The 16,634-nt window shown below is 40.0% G+C and overlaps 1 protein-coding gene across 7 annotated transcripts; it reads right to left on the minus strand.

Annotated features, from left to right (window-relative positions):
* Positions 1-135: 135 nt before the first annotated feature.
* tatdn2 (TatD DNase domain containing 2) lies at positions 136-15,842 on the minus strand. Of its 7 annotated transcripts, none has more exons than XM_011474664.3 (7): positions 15,557-15,842; positions 12,636-12,939; positions 12,125-12,526; positions 5,494-6,363; positions 4,926-5,053; positions 3,220-3,403; positions 136-644 (listed from the first exon to the last, which is right to left on the minus strand). In XM_011474664.3, the coding sequence occupies exons 2-7, from the start codon at positions 12,930-12,932 to the stop codon at positions 504-506; spliced, it is 2,022 nt and encodes a 673-aa protein (XP_011472966.1). In that variant the 5' UTR covers positions 12,933-12,939; positions 15,557-15,842; the 3' UTR covers positions 136-503. The 7 variants fall into 7 exon arrangements, with proteins under 7 accessions (XP_011472966.1, XP_020558697.1, XP_020558696.1 ...); XM_020703038.2 differs by having other exon boundaries at positions 15,551-15,842; XM_020703037.2 differs by having other exon boundaries at positions 12,636-12,934; positions 15,557-15,841.
* Between the last annotated feature and the right edge of the window lie 792 nt (positions 15,843-16,634).

A 16,634-nucleotide genomic window follows, 5' to 3' on the forward strand; every position in this document is an offset into this window, starting at 1 on the left:
AGCCCTTCAGGGACCAAAAAGAAAGGAAGAACCGTCTCTCAGCCCCTTCCTGCTGGGTGCAAACTCTTTTCCAAAGCTTCCACCAGCACTTGTGTTTCCATTCCTCACCGTTTCAACAAAACATCACTGAGACAGTTTATGGAAAACAGGCTTTAATAATCCTTCACTGAATCTAACCAAACTTTGACAGAGTTGATGTTTTTAAGACACTTTAGAGGTTGGAACCGATGAACACAACCGTGACAAACCTCAAACAGTTCCAACGTCTATTCACAGGAACTTAAAACGTGAATTAAACCAAAGCGTCTTAATCAAGGAGAACCTTTGTCTTTAACTTTTACTACTGATCATTTATTTGCCTTTTAGGCTAAAACCTGTCCTCGACCTTCCTCCACCTGTAGATAAAGTATTAAAAAAAACAAGAGCATTTGAGGTTTGAGCCACAAAGAAAACACAGGTGCAGTCCATGACTTGAGACAGATTTGACGTGGTGTCCCCACAGATTAGATGCCGTAAAGCTCTGTGGTGTTCTTTCGAATGGTGCTGAGGACCGTGGCCATGTCCTCTCTCTTCAGCCAACTCAGCTCCTCCAGGATGTGGAGACCCATTCCAGGATGTGAAAACCGACAGACGTTCTTCCCAACCTGTTCAAACGAAAAGGAAAACGGTCCGTTTATGGGGAGGAACACCGAAAACTGAAGTCGGCACACAGCTAAGCAGAGACTATAGTCCTTATCAAGGAGCAGACACAGCAAACATTTCAAGATTCCATTGAAGTCCCACTGCAACAATATTTTCCCCGTGGTCTTATGATTATGCCGTTTTAACCAAAATAAAAAGAAAGTTTTATGGCGTTTCATGGCTAACATTAATTGAACGAGCGCAAAGATAACTGAGCGAGTATATTCAGGAACTGAGTGAGGAACCTCACAACTGCAAAGGCGCAATGCTAACCCACATTTTACAACTGCGCGCCTGCAATCCTACCGGAGCGGCGCTCCTGTGCGCTCGCTGGGTTTGCGAGCAACGTTCAGGGGATGTTTGTCACTTGGGGGCGGTAACCTTTCTGGTTGATCTGATTGGCCGAAATTTGCAGGTCAAATCTGGCGAGGCAGCGGGGCGGGACTTTCATTTTTTAGAGGCTTCAATTGAAAATAAAAAGCGGCGGATGTAACGGATTAAAACGTTAACGAACGGCCATAAAGAACAAGGTTAGACAGTGCAGCGCGTTTTTTTGTGCTGTAAGTTTGTCTCATGTGAAAATCACTATTAGGTACATACTTTATACATGTTCACTTTAGTTAGCCTGAGACAGAGCTACTACACAACTCAAAGTACAAGAAGTGCCTATTAGCATGTGGTTAACAAATGCTAACAATGGAGCAGCCGCCCGGTGTCAAGCTCTTCACTCATCATCAGAAGGGGGGGGGGGGGGTCAAGGGCAGGGCTACTCAGCCCAGCATCAACGGCCACGCCCATGTAGAGCAGACTTTGGAAACAGAGGCTTCAGATAGACATGAAATGTGCTTTTAAGACACTTAGGTTGTGGGATTTTGGTTAAAAACTTCATAATCGTCATTAAAACACCACTGGAAAGGTTTTTATTAAAGAAAAAGTTGTTATGGGGGGCTTTAAAGCAGAAGGAGGCATCTTCCTTCATCATGAGGAAGGACTAATTTCCAATCTCCAGGAAGTCTCCAAGATGCCCTGAAAGCGTCGGATTTTGGTTTTTGTGCGTTCTCCAACAATCCATAGATAGCTTAGTAATAGTAAGCAAAGTAATACAGGGCTCGACATAGCCATTTGTCCGCTGGCCCGGTCCTGTTTTTCGAGCAGTGCGGACCACAAGACTTTACTTTTCACTAGTCCGCTCGGGCCACTAAAATATGTAACGGTTTATATATTCTTCACCTTTTTCAATAAAGTAAATTTTGCGAAAACGTGTAGATTTACCTCGTCTTCATAATGTAGTTTTTCTGCTAGTCCTGTGTTCAGACTTCAAGGGTTTCTATGGGAAACCTTTGATCACTTCTCCTTCTCTCCCGCCTGCGCGCGCTCGGCTTTCACTGCCGAGCACCACGCGGCACGCGCTCACTACTTTTTTTTTTCAAACTTTATTGAATGTAACAATTCAATACAAAACAATGTTAAACAGCAACAACGAAGGCACAAGCCAGTGGGTTATTATTACATTTGATTATAAATCCGACACCGTCACTGAAGAGAGACTGAAGCATGTCAGAGATGTGGAAGACATGGCAGGAATAGATAGGAATATGTTAGATGGAGTGACGGGTGGAATTAGTACTATGGACAGCAAGATATTTAATGAATGCATTGAAGATGAAACTGTATCCACTAAGCTTTAAGCTGAATGTCAAAGAATCAAAGGCAACTCCAAATACCTGAATCTCAGACTCAAATGCAGTAGAATGTTAAACTACTTAATTTTGTTTTTCTTTACAACACTGTAAGCAGTAAGTATTTCTAGTTAGCTGAATGATCTCAGTTAGACCTGCACAATATGAGGAAAACTCGCGATATGCGATATCAGAGATTAAAATTGCGATAACGATATAATTTGCGGTATATAAACAAACAGCAAAATAACCAAATAACCATTCCCAGTTTAAAAATTATACTCCAAATGACCCTCGTTGACATAGGTTACAAACATCTAACATAATAGGGCTCCATCTGATTGGTCAACAATGTGAAAGCGTCCATCCGATTGGTCAAATGCATTAAGGGATTTATTTGATTCGTTAAATGGTTCAAGCTGCCATTAGATTGTTTTAACACATTTAAGGTTTATTGCGATATTTGCCGTTAGAAGCAGCATGAAAACGTCTGAACTAGTGTTACCTAATACACTGCAGTGCTCTCTTCAAAACATCTGAAACAGACTAGAGCAGATTTAAGTTTGATATGGTCTATTTTCAGTCATTGAAAAGTGTAGAAATAAGTGATGTCACCAGAATGCACCAAATTGTACCATATTAAAAGTTTCCGGGGGGGCATGCCCCCAGACCCCCCTAAAGTTGCAAGCACCTGCGGAGCGGCGGGTCCCGCTGTGCGCGGTGTCGGGCCAGTAACTTTCAGGCAGGGCCAGTAAGTTTCAAAAACTACTGGCCCTGTGGGCCAGTGCAAATTTCTGGGCTATGTCAACCCCTGTAATAGCAAAGTAATAGCATGAACTGAACCTGAGCTCAAACGTACCTGTCTTGGCAGGAAATACGGTGCATCTGTCTCCAACACAATGCGGTTTAAAGGGATCTGGCGGACGGCGTTTCTGACTTCTTTGGCTTTGTTGTAGGTGATCAAGGCTGTAAAGCCCACATATAAATTTGGGAACTCGGTCAGGAAGGGCTCAATGACTGGAAAGCTGTTGGTGAAACAGTGTCTGAAAAACAGGAAACAGCTTTTAGACAGTGTCTTTGAGAAGTGGATCACCACCCATCTTTGACCCAACTCACTTGAGAGCTGTGGGTACAGTTTAACTAGCGACTTCATTCATTAACGAGTAGCACGCAAAATCGACTTTTTGGAGATTTAAAGTGCATTTAAGTGTATTATAATCATTCCTGACAAAAACCAACCCCAAAGCATTTCATCCATTCACACATTTCTGAGTGTTCCTCTAAAAACCTGTTCTCCGAAGCACCAGCCCCTCCCAATCCACGAAAACATCACATTGTGATGTCACAAAGTGAGAAAAAGCTTCCAGGAAGATTGTGTGCCGCCAGCTAAACGCCTTCATTTTATCTGTACAATATTCACACCCATGTTGATTGTTTTCGTGGGTGAAACGCAGACGCGCTGCCTCTAGGTTGACGTCATGAAATGGGCGGCGCCCTCATTGTTTATTTAAAAATCCCATCCTTGCTGAGCATTCTCTGTAGACTAAGATACAATTACACTTCAACATACCGTGAAACAAACAACTGCTTTATGACAGGCACGTTTTCCAACAGCCTATAGTTGAAAATATTTGAAACTTTGATGAAAACTTTTTAAAAACTGACAACTTCAGGCTTTTGCTGTGGAAACAATCAAAGAAATGTCTGAAAGATCCCGGAGGGACTGGATTATATTGTTTTTACACACAAGAACACTTTACTGCCTATTTTTAAATTTCTAATATTCTAACAGAATTCAATGTTTTTATGAGGCTTAAATAGACCATAACATTATTGTTCATGTGACCGGACATGAAAAAGAGCTAAAAACAATCCGAGATCAGACGCTTTCATTCATTCAAACCTCTCCTGTCAGTGATTTACTCTACACAAACTAGAAGAAACAAATCTGAGTATTGTTTCAAATAGTTTATATTAATGCATATAAGCTGTGTCCTGAATAATTCCTGCTTAAAGTTTTTATTTTTTAACAAAATGACACATTATGCTCAAATCTTTGGCTTTAGTTTTCAAAGCGTGAACTGTTCCCAATGGCTTACTTCACTAACAAAAACAAAGAAATAAGCACACAACAGACAAAATGTCAACACAACAGTTTTACTAAAGTTGACTCGTTGCTGCTGAACCTCTCCTGAATAACCGACCCACTGACAGTGACAGTTATATTCTTTGGTATTAACCTTTGTGTTGAATAAAAATGAGTCTTTCAATTCTCTATTATAGCACCTAAGCAATTCAGTCAGTACTTTAAAAGTGTCTAACTCAATACTCAGCTCCAAGTATTAAGTCAAATTATGTTGTTATCAAATTACTTGGAGATTTTGTCACAGCGAGGATTGATTTTTTCCTTCCGAGTCAAACATCAGATGCTAAATCCAATTGAATAATCTAAAAGCTCAGCTAAAAAACTAAAAACGTTAGTAGCAATAGTGCAGCATAGGAGCAACGTCCTGAAAAAATGTGAAGCAATGAACACAGAATGAAGCACACTTCATTTCAAGGCACCTGTGAATCTTGTAGTCCCGAGGAACACACTTCTTCATGATCTCCAGCAGGTCAGCATCTGCATCCCTGCAGTGGATCACGACAGGCTTCTGCATGGCCACGGCCAAACGCAGCTGACGCTCAAACACCTTCACAGAGAGGCACAGCAACACAAATCACGCCGGCAGACTCACTGTGTGGCTTCAACTGCTTCTCACAACCATCTGTAGAAATTATTTTTTTGATGCTGACTAAACAGGAGACATTCACAGACACACACTGCCTGTCTTGTCGTGTTATTTGAGGTGCATGTCTGAGTCTTAATGGACTACAGAGCAGGAACCTGCTGAAAAGTAGATTTTAAACGAGTCAGGCCAGATTCTGTTTTTATTTTTTAATCTTTTCCTGTGATAAATCAAAAATAAAACTCTTAGAGTATTGGATTACATCAATTACACAGAGCTAAACATTTTTAGGGTAACAAAATAAAACCAATGACTTGTTTTTTTTTTTAGAAAGCCTTAATTCAAGGACAAATTTATTTGAGAGTATTTGTGTCCCACAAACGTCTTGATGACCAGGATCTCACCTTTTTTTGCTGTGTGACATCAGTTGAGTTTTTGTGGGAATAGTCCAGCCCCATCTCTCCAAACGCCACGGCTTTTGGATGCTTCATCGCCGTCAGTATACTGTTTTCCTGAAAATTGGAGTAGCTTTGGGCAAAATGGGGGTGACACCCAAACGCCCCCCAAACCATGTCTTCCGCCAGCAAATGCTCCCACAGGGCCTCCTTCACCATGACGGCTGGGTTGCAGAAGTCTGCGATACAACCTCCAAACTGTGGAGCGAAGCTGTTTCTGTATCTTTTCCGAAAGCTGCTGAAGGTCCCCCTGAAGCCGAGTTTTCCGTAGAGCATGTCCAGATGGCAGTGAGTGTCTATGAATGTCCCCTGACTGCCCCGAATGGAGCCAGTCCACAAACGATCGGACCCCAGGGACAGCCTTCTGGGATGAGACAGATTGGGACTTAAGGGACAAGGAGGGGAACGCACAGAGGGGCCACAGTCACTGCGTCTGTGTCGAGCTGCAAAGTTCATAGAGGGGGTGGAAGCTGACTGTAGAGGCAGAGCAAAAGGATCAAACCCAGGGGGTTCGGAAAATGACTGGAAACTATGAGAGCCGGCTGTGAAACCACCAACGTTTGACTGGTGGGACTCTCTAAACGCGGCGAAACATTTCCCCTGAGAGGACGCCGTCCCTGCACCCTCAGGAGTGTGGAATGTCCCAGCGTCTTCTCCTGGGGAGTTCACTAAAGAGGTCTGGTCGAGTGGACTCTGCAGGTCGGCAGTAAGATCAGGTGGTGGTTCTGGAGAAAACTCCAGTAGACAAACAGCAGAATCTTGACCCTGTTCGCCGTCATTTATCTTGCCTTGGGGGATAATGTTCACAAACACAAAGTCCTGATTAACAAAAAAAATAGGGAAGAAAGGAGAAAAAACAATGACCAGTTATCACATTTCATCGCAGTGTTCACTCATTTGAAGTAGGACAGTAGAAGTTTTAAGGCTACAAAACCCTTAACGACACACTTTATACACTTTCACTCTTGTTTGAAGATGCACTCAGATGAAAATCGTGATTGTGTTTTTAACATGTTCTTGTGGCATTTTTCTGATGATGGAGGACACAAAGAAAATTAAGCTTAAAATGTCATTTCTGAGCATTTCTTTGTTTAAATCGTTGTGAATCAGGAGCAGACGAGAAAATGCACTTTGAAAAAGCTTGTCTGCAGCTGCATTCTGATCATCCATTTGCAGACAAATAGATCCATGTACGTCTTTGTTTTCCTCATCTGAGCTAAAATCTGGATCAGAACTGTGCGGCTGGATAGCTCCAACATTGCTCACCATTTCTGTTGCACGGCTGGGGGTGTGAGCTAGCAGGAGCATGTAAACAAATGAATGATGGGAAAAGGAAGAGGGCTTACTCTGTACTATGCCTACACAATAAATCGCAAATTTATCGTCATTGCGATATCAAAACTGTGCAATACACATATCGCAAAAGTCATCAAAAATTGCAATAAATGGTTAGCTCAAATTTGCTAAAACAATCTTATGGCAGCTTGAAGTATTTAACGAATCAAATAAATTCCTTTATGCATTAGACCAATGCATAAAGGAATTTACCAATCGGACGGAGCGCTTTTATGTCAGATGCTCCCCTCCTTTGTCGACAAGGGTCATTTGTATTGAGGTAAAAATGGGTCTAAATAGACGAGCTGTAGATTTGTTGTAAGAACTTCTAAAATAGAGTGAAAACTTGCGCACCAAAAATCTGCATCTGTGCGTAAAACTCTACTGTAAAGTTTGACAAACAAAATCAGAACTGACAAATTCTCAAATCTCAAATATTTTGTGTTAACACAGAGAGTGAACTACAAATGCATTTCTAAAGAAACAGATTGTTTTTTCTGCACCTTGATGAGAAGTCGAGCTGTACATGCAGACACTGCAGCAGCGAGACGGCTGCCAAGGGACCGTCAACAAAGTGCAACCTCCGTGAAAACATTCTGTTAAAAACCAATCTCTCAAAAATGAATAAATGTCTACATTTATATGAGCTGGTAATGAAGACTTGTCAGCATATTCATGCTTCAATCAATATTTTGTGAGAAATTACATTTTCAATATATTTTATATAGTTTTTCACATTTTAAGAGATATGATTCATAAGAGGTGCTCAATAGTTCTAAAGATACTAAAGCTAATGTAACCAAACTTTCTGTACTGACTAATCATGACCCTATTGTCTTACTACAACAAAGATAGTCAGAAAATTACTTTAGCTTCAGTATCTTTATTGAGTATTTTTGAGCAAATATGATCCATATTTAAATTTTAAAAAATTCTTAAAAATAAACAAAGGGAATTTATGTCAATCTTTGTCGTAGTAGATCAGTTTTGACACAAGTTTGTCGCAAGGAATGTGTCAGAAGTCAGACCGTAGTTGTAGCGCACTCGTAATTTGCCCCACCACATGCAGAGGCACATTTGAGCAGATGTAATCACAGATTTGAGGTTATAACTCTTAATGAACACATGCAAATGGGAATTTGTCAGTTCTGATTTTGTTTGTCAGACTTTACTGCAGAAGATATTACACACAGATGCAGATTTTTGGTGCACAAGTTTTCACATTCTGTTTTCAAAGTTCTCATATCAAATCTACAAGCTCGTCCATTTTGGAACATTATTACCTTCATACATTTGGAGTTTAATTTGAGTCATGTTGACTCTTGTTTAAATTTAACTGTTGGAACGTGGAAGGGGCATGTCAATGATCTATGAAATAATCAATGAGACGCGAGCGCACACGCACGCAGGCAGACACACACACTCGCGCACATACTCATGAAACGCGAGCACGTACACTCTCACGTGATGCCTGTCTGTGAGGCGGCCACTGCGTATGAGAAGAATAGGGAAAGCCAGTGGCTAAAATGCGTGGAGGGGGAGGGGCCTAGAGATAATCGAGTGCGCGTAAACATCTGTGGGAAGGAAACGGAGACAAATATAACAACCTGATATGTGCGTCTGAACTATGAGTAAGTGAACTATTAATTCGTTCTTCCGACCTGCGGCTAGTGTACCAGTGCCAGAGTGTACAGCAGGGGTCTCAAACTCGCGGCCCGCAGGCTATTTGCGGCCCTCAAGATGATATTTTGCGGTCCCCGCCTTAATATGAAGGTTTAATGTTACTGCAGCCCGCCAGTTTGTATGAATGACACTTTCATTGTCGTGCACGGAGATGACCAACCAATCACAGTGGGGTAAATGACTCTTGGGGGCGTGGCAATGACCGGGTTTGAAAGCAGGAAACCTGACAGCTCCCTCCCCGGACCACATTAAGGAGTTCCTTACTTTCCTTTAGAACACATTTATTTGCTCGTAATTTTCTACATACATGCAGCCCGTGCTGAACTTTTCTCTGGGCCGCACAGAACCGGAGGAAGGTTTAGGTTTTGGTTACGGCGGCGGATCAAACGGTTATGGACGGCTGTTACGGCAGCACACCGCTCCCGCGGGAGTCGGGTCAGCTGAGGAGAATAAATGTCCCACACTTACATGCGTGACAGCTAACGGGGCTTGAACTTTAAACACGCTCGAGCAAAAACAACATTAGTTTTAGACTCACTGAAAATACGTGGGGAAAATGCAACGATAGACGTGTTTGAGATGAACCGGCACCTCGCCTGGATCGTTGGGGAGACCAGGCGGGGGGGCTGTGAGATGAAAGCGAATCTGCAGCAAGACTGAAGGAGAACAGGAAATTGGAGTTGTCCTTAATTAATTAATTAATTTAGTTTTAATATTCTTCTCCCCCTTAGTGTGATCTGTGTTATTATATATTTTTTGATTATTTCAATGTTTTGTGATGTATGTAGCCTTTTTTAATGAATTGGTATTTTAAATTATTTTTATTAATCACTCCACTACACAAACCATCAGGACACATGTCCCATAATGCATTGTTTTGTAGTCTGTAGGGCAGCTTTCAGTCAGTTCAGTTTCCAGCTGTGTTCGGGTAGGTTTGACCCTTGCTCCCACCCCTTTCTCGCGATATTTTTGTGATGATTGACAGTTGATGTTGGAGCAAAAACAAAAATATATGTCACACACCAGCTGATCTGTGCAGCGTTACGTTCACCTGGGTGATCTCAAACACACTTATTGTGCATCTTGGCTGCACCTATTTGGTGTCACCAAGATAAATTTCCATCCGTTTTCTTTACTATTTGTACTGTCATGACAGCGATGGTGCTGTCAGTTTACCTTCTTGTTGCATCTTCAAAAGGGCAGAATAAAATGTGACACTGAATTAGAAACAGCACATTGTAATTTCTGCATCTATTATTAAAGTATTTATTAGTAATACAGTGGAAATTAGTAGATTTGGTTAGCATGTTGATTTACGGTATGCGCCCCTAAATTTTCTGGTTGTGCCCCTAAAACTTTCAGTTGGGGGCCACTGTGCTCCTAGTGAAAAAAAGTTAGTCTGGAGCCCTGCAACCCAGTCATGGTCTTAGGAAAAACTCAAGACTACAAAATTCTAATGAACAGGCATTCAACCACAGGTGAGTCTAATGATTAATTTAAGAGGTGTTCAGCACACGGGTGACTAGAAAAGGGCATTTCTTAACAAAGAAAAGCCCCTCCCATTTCATGCTGTCAGCAATGGCTCCCCATGGAAAAGAAATGTCACAAAATCATTTCTTTGCACAAAAAAGGTGAGAGCTACAAGAAGACCAGCAAAGCTTTACACATCAGTCAACATATAGCAAAAGTGATCCAAAAATGTATGAAAGATGGAAGTGCAACCATCTCCATCTCCATCCAAGCGTCCACATAAGCCAACATCCCAACAGGCGCATCTTCCGATGAGAAGCGATGAAGAAAATCGCCGTGCAAGTTCACTGCAGTTAGTTCAAGCAGTAGAACGCCAAACTGGAGCGATTGTTTCCTGTGACACCACACTGCAGAGGAATGGCTGCATGGTTATCATCCAGGAAGGAAGCCTCTCCTAAAACCCATGCACAAAAAAGCACATCTAGAATTTGCTAGACCCCATGCTGAAAAAGATGAAGACTATAGGGACTCAATACTCTGGAGCGACGAGACAAAGATCACCGTGTTTGGAACACATGGTTTTAAAATTGTATGGTGTAGCAAAGGTGAGGATGTCAAAGAAAAATGCATGGTGCCTACAGTGAAACACGGTGGTGGCAGTGTCCTTATGTGGGGCCGCATGAGTGCTGCTGATATGGGGGGGCTGCATTTCCAGCTTTCATCTGCCTGCCCAGCTGTTGGACAGGACAAGTTAAAAAATAAAATAAAAAAATAAAAACCTCAACAATGTACTGCTCTATACTGAAGGAGAAGATGCTGCCATCACTTCATGCACTTGGTTGTCGAGCACTTTTCCAACATGACAATGATTCAAAACCCACTTCTAAAGCTACTGTTGCATTTCTGAAGAAGAACAGGCTGAAAGTGATCGAATGGCAAAGTTTGTCTCCTGATCTGAACCCAATCGCACACCTGAGGGGAATTCTGAAGAACAAGTTGAGCATCACTCTCCATCCAGGATCCAGGCTCTGAAAGAGGTTCTTCTTGAAGAATGGACAAAGATAGATGTTGTAATACGTCACCAGCTTGTTCATTCCAGGCCTAGAAGACTTGGTTCTGTCCTTAAAAATCACGGTGCTCACACAAAATACTAGATGTAGTAGTTTTTGTTGCAGGGTGTATTCATTTTTGCTCCAACCAATTTTGCACTTGCAACTGAAGATTATGTGATCCAAGTTAGATCATTAACCTTAATTTCATGTTATGGAGTTAAATAAGTGTTCAATAAAACTCAACCTTGTGGAAAGTTTAAAAATGTTTCTTTTGTTCATTGAGCTAATGATTAAATTAGTATTTATTAGAGGGGGTGTACTCGTTTCATGCTGAGCACCGTATGTTGACTCTTATTTAAATTAAAGTGTTGCAGTGAAATGAAAATGATGTATTTAGTTATTTTGCTATTCCTTCACGTATCACAAGTTATATCACCATTGTAATGTTGATCACTGATATCACAAATCACAAGTTTTCCTCATATAGTGCAGGCTTACTTTGCACCAACAGTCGTACCAACAACTCAGAGGTGAATTTCTAATGAAGTCCTGCTGCTCTGCAGAAGCCATGTCCCAGAAAAAGACTCAGGTTTTTTTAAATTTGGGTAAAAACGGCATTATCAGAGTTAAAAGACCACAAGGAACACTTTGACACCAGATCAAAAGATGATCAGAGTGGAAATTTAAACTCTGAAAGTTCAAACTTTCATTAAAAAATTAAGTCCAGCATTATGAAATGAAAACAAAGATCTGATTGTGATTGAAGATTTATGTCACTGGCTGTTTGAACAGGAGAATAATTGACAGTGCTCCACAGCCAATCAGGACACAGAACACTGAAAAAAAGGCACGCAAAACTGAACTGAAGAAAATCCACGAAAACAGTGAGACTGAAAAGTGAACTGCGATACAGCGAGGGAACGCTATATAGAGAAAAACTAGGATAATGTAAAAGGATAAAAATATTTTTCAATTGTCTAAAGTACATTTACGACTATCAACACTAAAAAAGGTAGAGAAAACATGAGTTTAGGACTTACTCTAGTATCTGCCTTTGGCTCTGAGGTGTAACTTTGGGTTTCTCTGAGGGGGGAGCGCTTGTCCTCTGTGTGGGGGCCTCCAAACTCCTCATCAGATCTGCTTGAGATGCAGCCACTATCCACAATCTCTCTCTGTGCAAAGGTTAACCTGAGCACCTCAGCCTCACCGGTGGAGGGGGTAAGAGGGGAAGGCTCAGCTTTTGCCTCCCCCCTGGGGATGGTAGCAGTGCTGAGCTCTGATGCTGTGTTGCCAAGGGCTGCAATCAGTGCCTTCCTGCAGATAGCCTTGGATCCCTCCTCAGGTGTCCTTTCTTTCTTCTTCAAAATAAAAGAATGAGATGGCGTTGTCGACACTTGCTGGATCTCTGGGGGTTGAAGCTCTTTGGGAGATACATTCATATCCTGTGGAACAGCATGAAGAAATCAGTAATTGATTCATGCACCAGGAAAAAAAATTCCCAAAGCTGAAATGAACTCAAACTGAAATAAAAATAAAATAGTGAAAAGTGACCTCTGACGCTGTGAATATTTGGGAATCATCCCTGAAGAGCTTCTGCCTGATTTTGTCTAGAGATTCTTCACTTTCATGGAGGACTTCTGCTTTCCTTTTAGGAGTGTCCAGACTCAGAGCTCCAAAACTTTCAGATCCAGGAGAGTCGCTTTGACGCAAAATACTTGACCCTTCCTTTTTCTGTATTTTCCATGGAGACGGTTTCTTTGAGCCAGAACCTTTTCTCTGGGGGCGTGAGGGTGTGGCGGCTGCACCGTGTAACCACTGAAATGACACCTTCTTCCTGTCCCTGTCCATCTCTGAGCTCCAACACACAGAGGACAACAGGAATCATTTAATCAGTCTGTAACAGCTGTTTGTGGGCATAACACGGATCTCAAACTGCACATGTTAACTTCCTAAATAAACTTCTCATTTCTCCATGTTCTGTCAGATTTTTCAGTCTTGTTTTTGTTCATTTTACGCCTTTTCTTTTGAGTTCCTGCTTTGCAGCTCAACACATCTACAGAGGAAACCATCTAAATACATAACTAAAGTAGATGTAGTGATACTTCAAAGGAAAAGTAGTAGAATTAAAACACAGTAATCTGAATAAATGTTCACGTAAACAATAAATAGAGATTGTGGTTTTAAGGTCAAAGCTGAGCTGTATACTCAGCTACAGCCTACTATGCATGTGACAAAAACAAGCCATAAGAATAATTCATACCCACCAGGATTTTATTCTGTGAATCAAAATTACTAAAGGTTAAAGATTTAATAAAACATAATACAATGCAAATTAAGGATTAAGTCAATAACTTTTAAAAACTTTTATGATGGCTAATGTTAATAATGATCTTTTTATGAATTATCTGCAGCTATTCTGGGGATCCAGTATGTGGATTTTATTGGGTTTCTATGGAATAAACTGTCAAAATGTTACAAACAAACATTAATAACAGGATGAAACAGTGTGGTTAAATAGAAGCTCATCTAAAATGTACACAAGTAAAAGTAAGAAGTGCAGAAAAAAATACAATTTACTTATAAAACTAAATGCAAGTGGTTACATTCCACCTTTGCTTCACAATAACTGCGTGGTTTTACCCTCTTGAGACCTGGCGTCCACATGTGTGGACATCCCATTGTGGGCTAAATTACCACTATAATTAATTCGGATACTTGGGGCAGACAAAAGCTCGGGTCTCAAGAGGTTGAGAGAATAAACTGTAATCAAAATCTTTGAAATAGTGCTGGAAGTGAGATGAAATGTTCTCCTAAACCAGGGGTCTGCAATCCAAAGCTGTAAAGAGCCATGTTCAGTCCAGTTTCTAACAGACCAAATCCCAGTGAGAGCTGCAAAGACCAACTTTAGTGTTTAGAAGAATATACGTTATGTTTTTGTGTCCATTGAGCCATGTAATTCTTAAATACTTACAATAATTGCATCCTAACAGTGTTTCTTTAACTGATGACAACTTTTTACTTTTGACAGGAGCACATACAAGATCCTTTCAAAATAAAACGCAGACTGTGTTAAATCAGTTCCTCCTGCTGCAGCAGATTTACTTCAATAAAAATATGAAAGAAAGTTAAAATAATAATAATTAGGCCTGCACAATATACCGCAAATTTATCTTTATCGCAAGATCAAGCTGTGCAATATGCATATCGCAAAACACAGCAAAAAATGCAATAAATGGTTACCTTAAATATGCTAAAACAATCTTATGGCAGCTTAAATTATTTAACGAATCAAATAAATCCCTTTATGCATTTGACCAATCGGATAGAGCCTTTAACGTTGTTGACCAATCAGATGGAGCCCTTTTATGTTAGATGTTCCATCGTATGTCAACAAGGGTCATTTGGAGTACAATTCTTAAACTGTTGCAATAAAATGGGAGTGATGTTTTTGGTTGTTTCGCTATTTGTTTATATACCGCAAATTATATCGTTATCGCAATATTAATCCCTCATATCGCATGTCGCAAGTTTTCCTCATATCGTGCAGCCCTAATAATAATAAATGAAATACATTTTCTATTATAAATACTTTGGTGCCCGTTCATTCTTTTCTACTTTTACTATTGATTTTAACCAAGACTGGTGTAAATTCAAGTTTTAATAAAATTCTATACATCCAAATATGTAATAATATACCGTACTTAAAGAATTTTGCCTCTGAACAGCAACCACACTACATGATGATGATGTGCCCAAAGCTTACAGTAAATTAACCATTTTATCATTGTTTTGATCATTTATCCGACATGTTAAAATCTAAACATATATGACAAAACTTAATATCCTAAAAAAGAAAAGAAACTGAAACTTAAAAACACTGTATTTACCTAAATTATTATCTTAGCAATTTCCCTTAAGTCAAAGAGCCAAAAATGGAGGGCTAACGCGATAGGAGCCTTCCTTCCCAATGAATGAAGCTTTTCTTGGCTTCCAGATCATCAAATGTAAAGCCGGCGCTAAAAATAAAAACAACTGTTTTTAGTTATAAACGCTTTCTGTGTTCGCTTGGCCGGTTTTCAATCACTGATTATTCAAGTGAACATCTGAAAGAGTTTGGGCGCCGAAAATGCTCATTTAGCGCCTTTAGTTAGCTAATATTGTTAGCTAACAAAACGGCAGTTGGAGTTTTGGTTGGAGCTTTATCAGGAGTTTACGGCCTCAAAATAACCTCAACTCTCCGTTTACATAAGTCTGTCTGTCGACTATATATGTGTTTCATGTAGTTTGGAAACTCTTTACTAAACAGTAACCGAAGAATGAAGCGAAAAGCAGGAGAGGAAGGAACATTGCGGTGTTGTTTGTTACCTCGTGTCGTGTCAGCCTTCAGAGTTTGTGAGGATTTTTAAAAATAAAATAAACCTAAAAAAACAAAAACTTAAAAACATATAAAACTGGGTGTCACCAACCTTTACCTGTTAACTTCACTGTGGAAACAGAAAATGTTTTTAAATTATATTCTTTTTCGGAAGAACGTAAAATGGTACGTAAAATTATTTTATGAACCAAATCTCGCGAGAGTTTAAATACACGGCTCTCATCTGCTCATTTATTTTATCTGTCTGTTAGTTGTTGTTTTTTATTTGTTCCACTATTGGAAGAGTACACAATGCAAAACATATAAGGCCAGGTCCTGATGGTTTAAATAAAAATGTGCTTAAATTACATTTTCAAACATTTAAAATATTAGAGCTGGAGTCTTTGCTTTAGAGCAACTTTCCTACCGTTTTTCAGCCGTTCATGTCAATTTCTCACTAAACAGCCCAAAGTTTAAGCTCTAGAAAAACAAGACACTGATATGTGCTTATGTTATTATTATGATAAATCTAGATGAAATGTTGTGTTTAGCATAAATAAAACATAAAGACTAAATTGGCCTTTTTTTTTCAAAATGGAAAATGGCTTGTAACTTTTGGCAGAGGCGACTTGTTTTTGGGACAAACACACCTTGTGTCATAAGATAATCTCAATGGAGCTACTGTAGTAGTGGGTCATGGGTTGTCAGAAATGACAGGGGGGAAAAATACAGACTGATGTGCATTTGAACCAATTTGTACTTCTAACAAACAAAAATCACATCCCAGCTAATTAGGTGACATATTTTTCTAAGCATAAGGTGCAATTAAAATCCTTGACTTTATTCAAAAACAGAAGATCTGCCTCATGACCGGTGTGCCTAAATTCTGGTTGGTCTTGGTGACTTCCAGTGGATTTCCTGTGGTACAGGAATCTGTAAAAGGTTTTTAGTTTGACTTGTGATTCACATTGCCCTTCAACTGTTTGTCAGGGAGTTGAATACAATTGAAATGGTTTATTTCAAGCAAAACAAAAATAGAACTAAGGCTCTTATGCATACAGAACATGACACATTGAAACCATTAAATATTACTTTGGTCAAAAGGAGTTTATTTAATTAATTGCTTGAAAGTAAGTCAGAGGAAGGAAAATAATACCCCCTGTTATCTTTTACTTGCCTTTGTTATTTTCTTTGCA

Source organism: Oryzias latipes, chromosome 5, assembly GCF_002234675.1.
Source record: "Oryzias latipes chromosome 5, ASM223467v1".
Lineage (NCBI taxonomy): Eukaryota > Metazoa > Chordata > Actinopteri > Beloniformes > Adrianichthyidae > Oryzias > Oryzias latipes.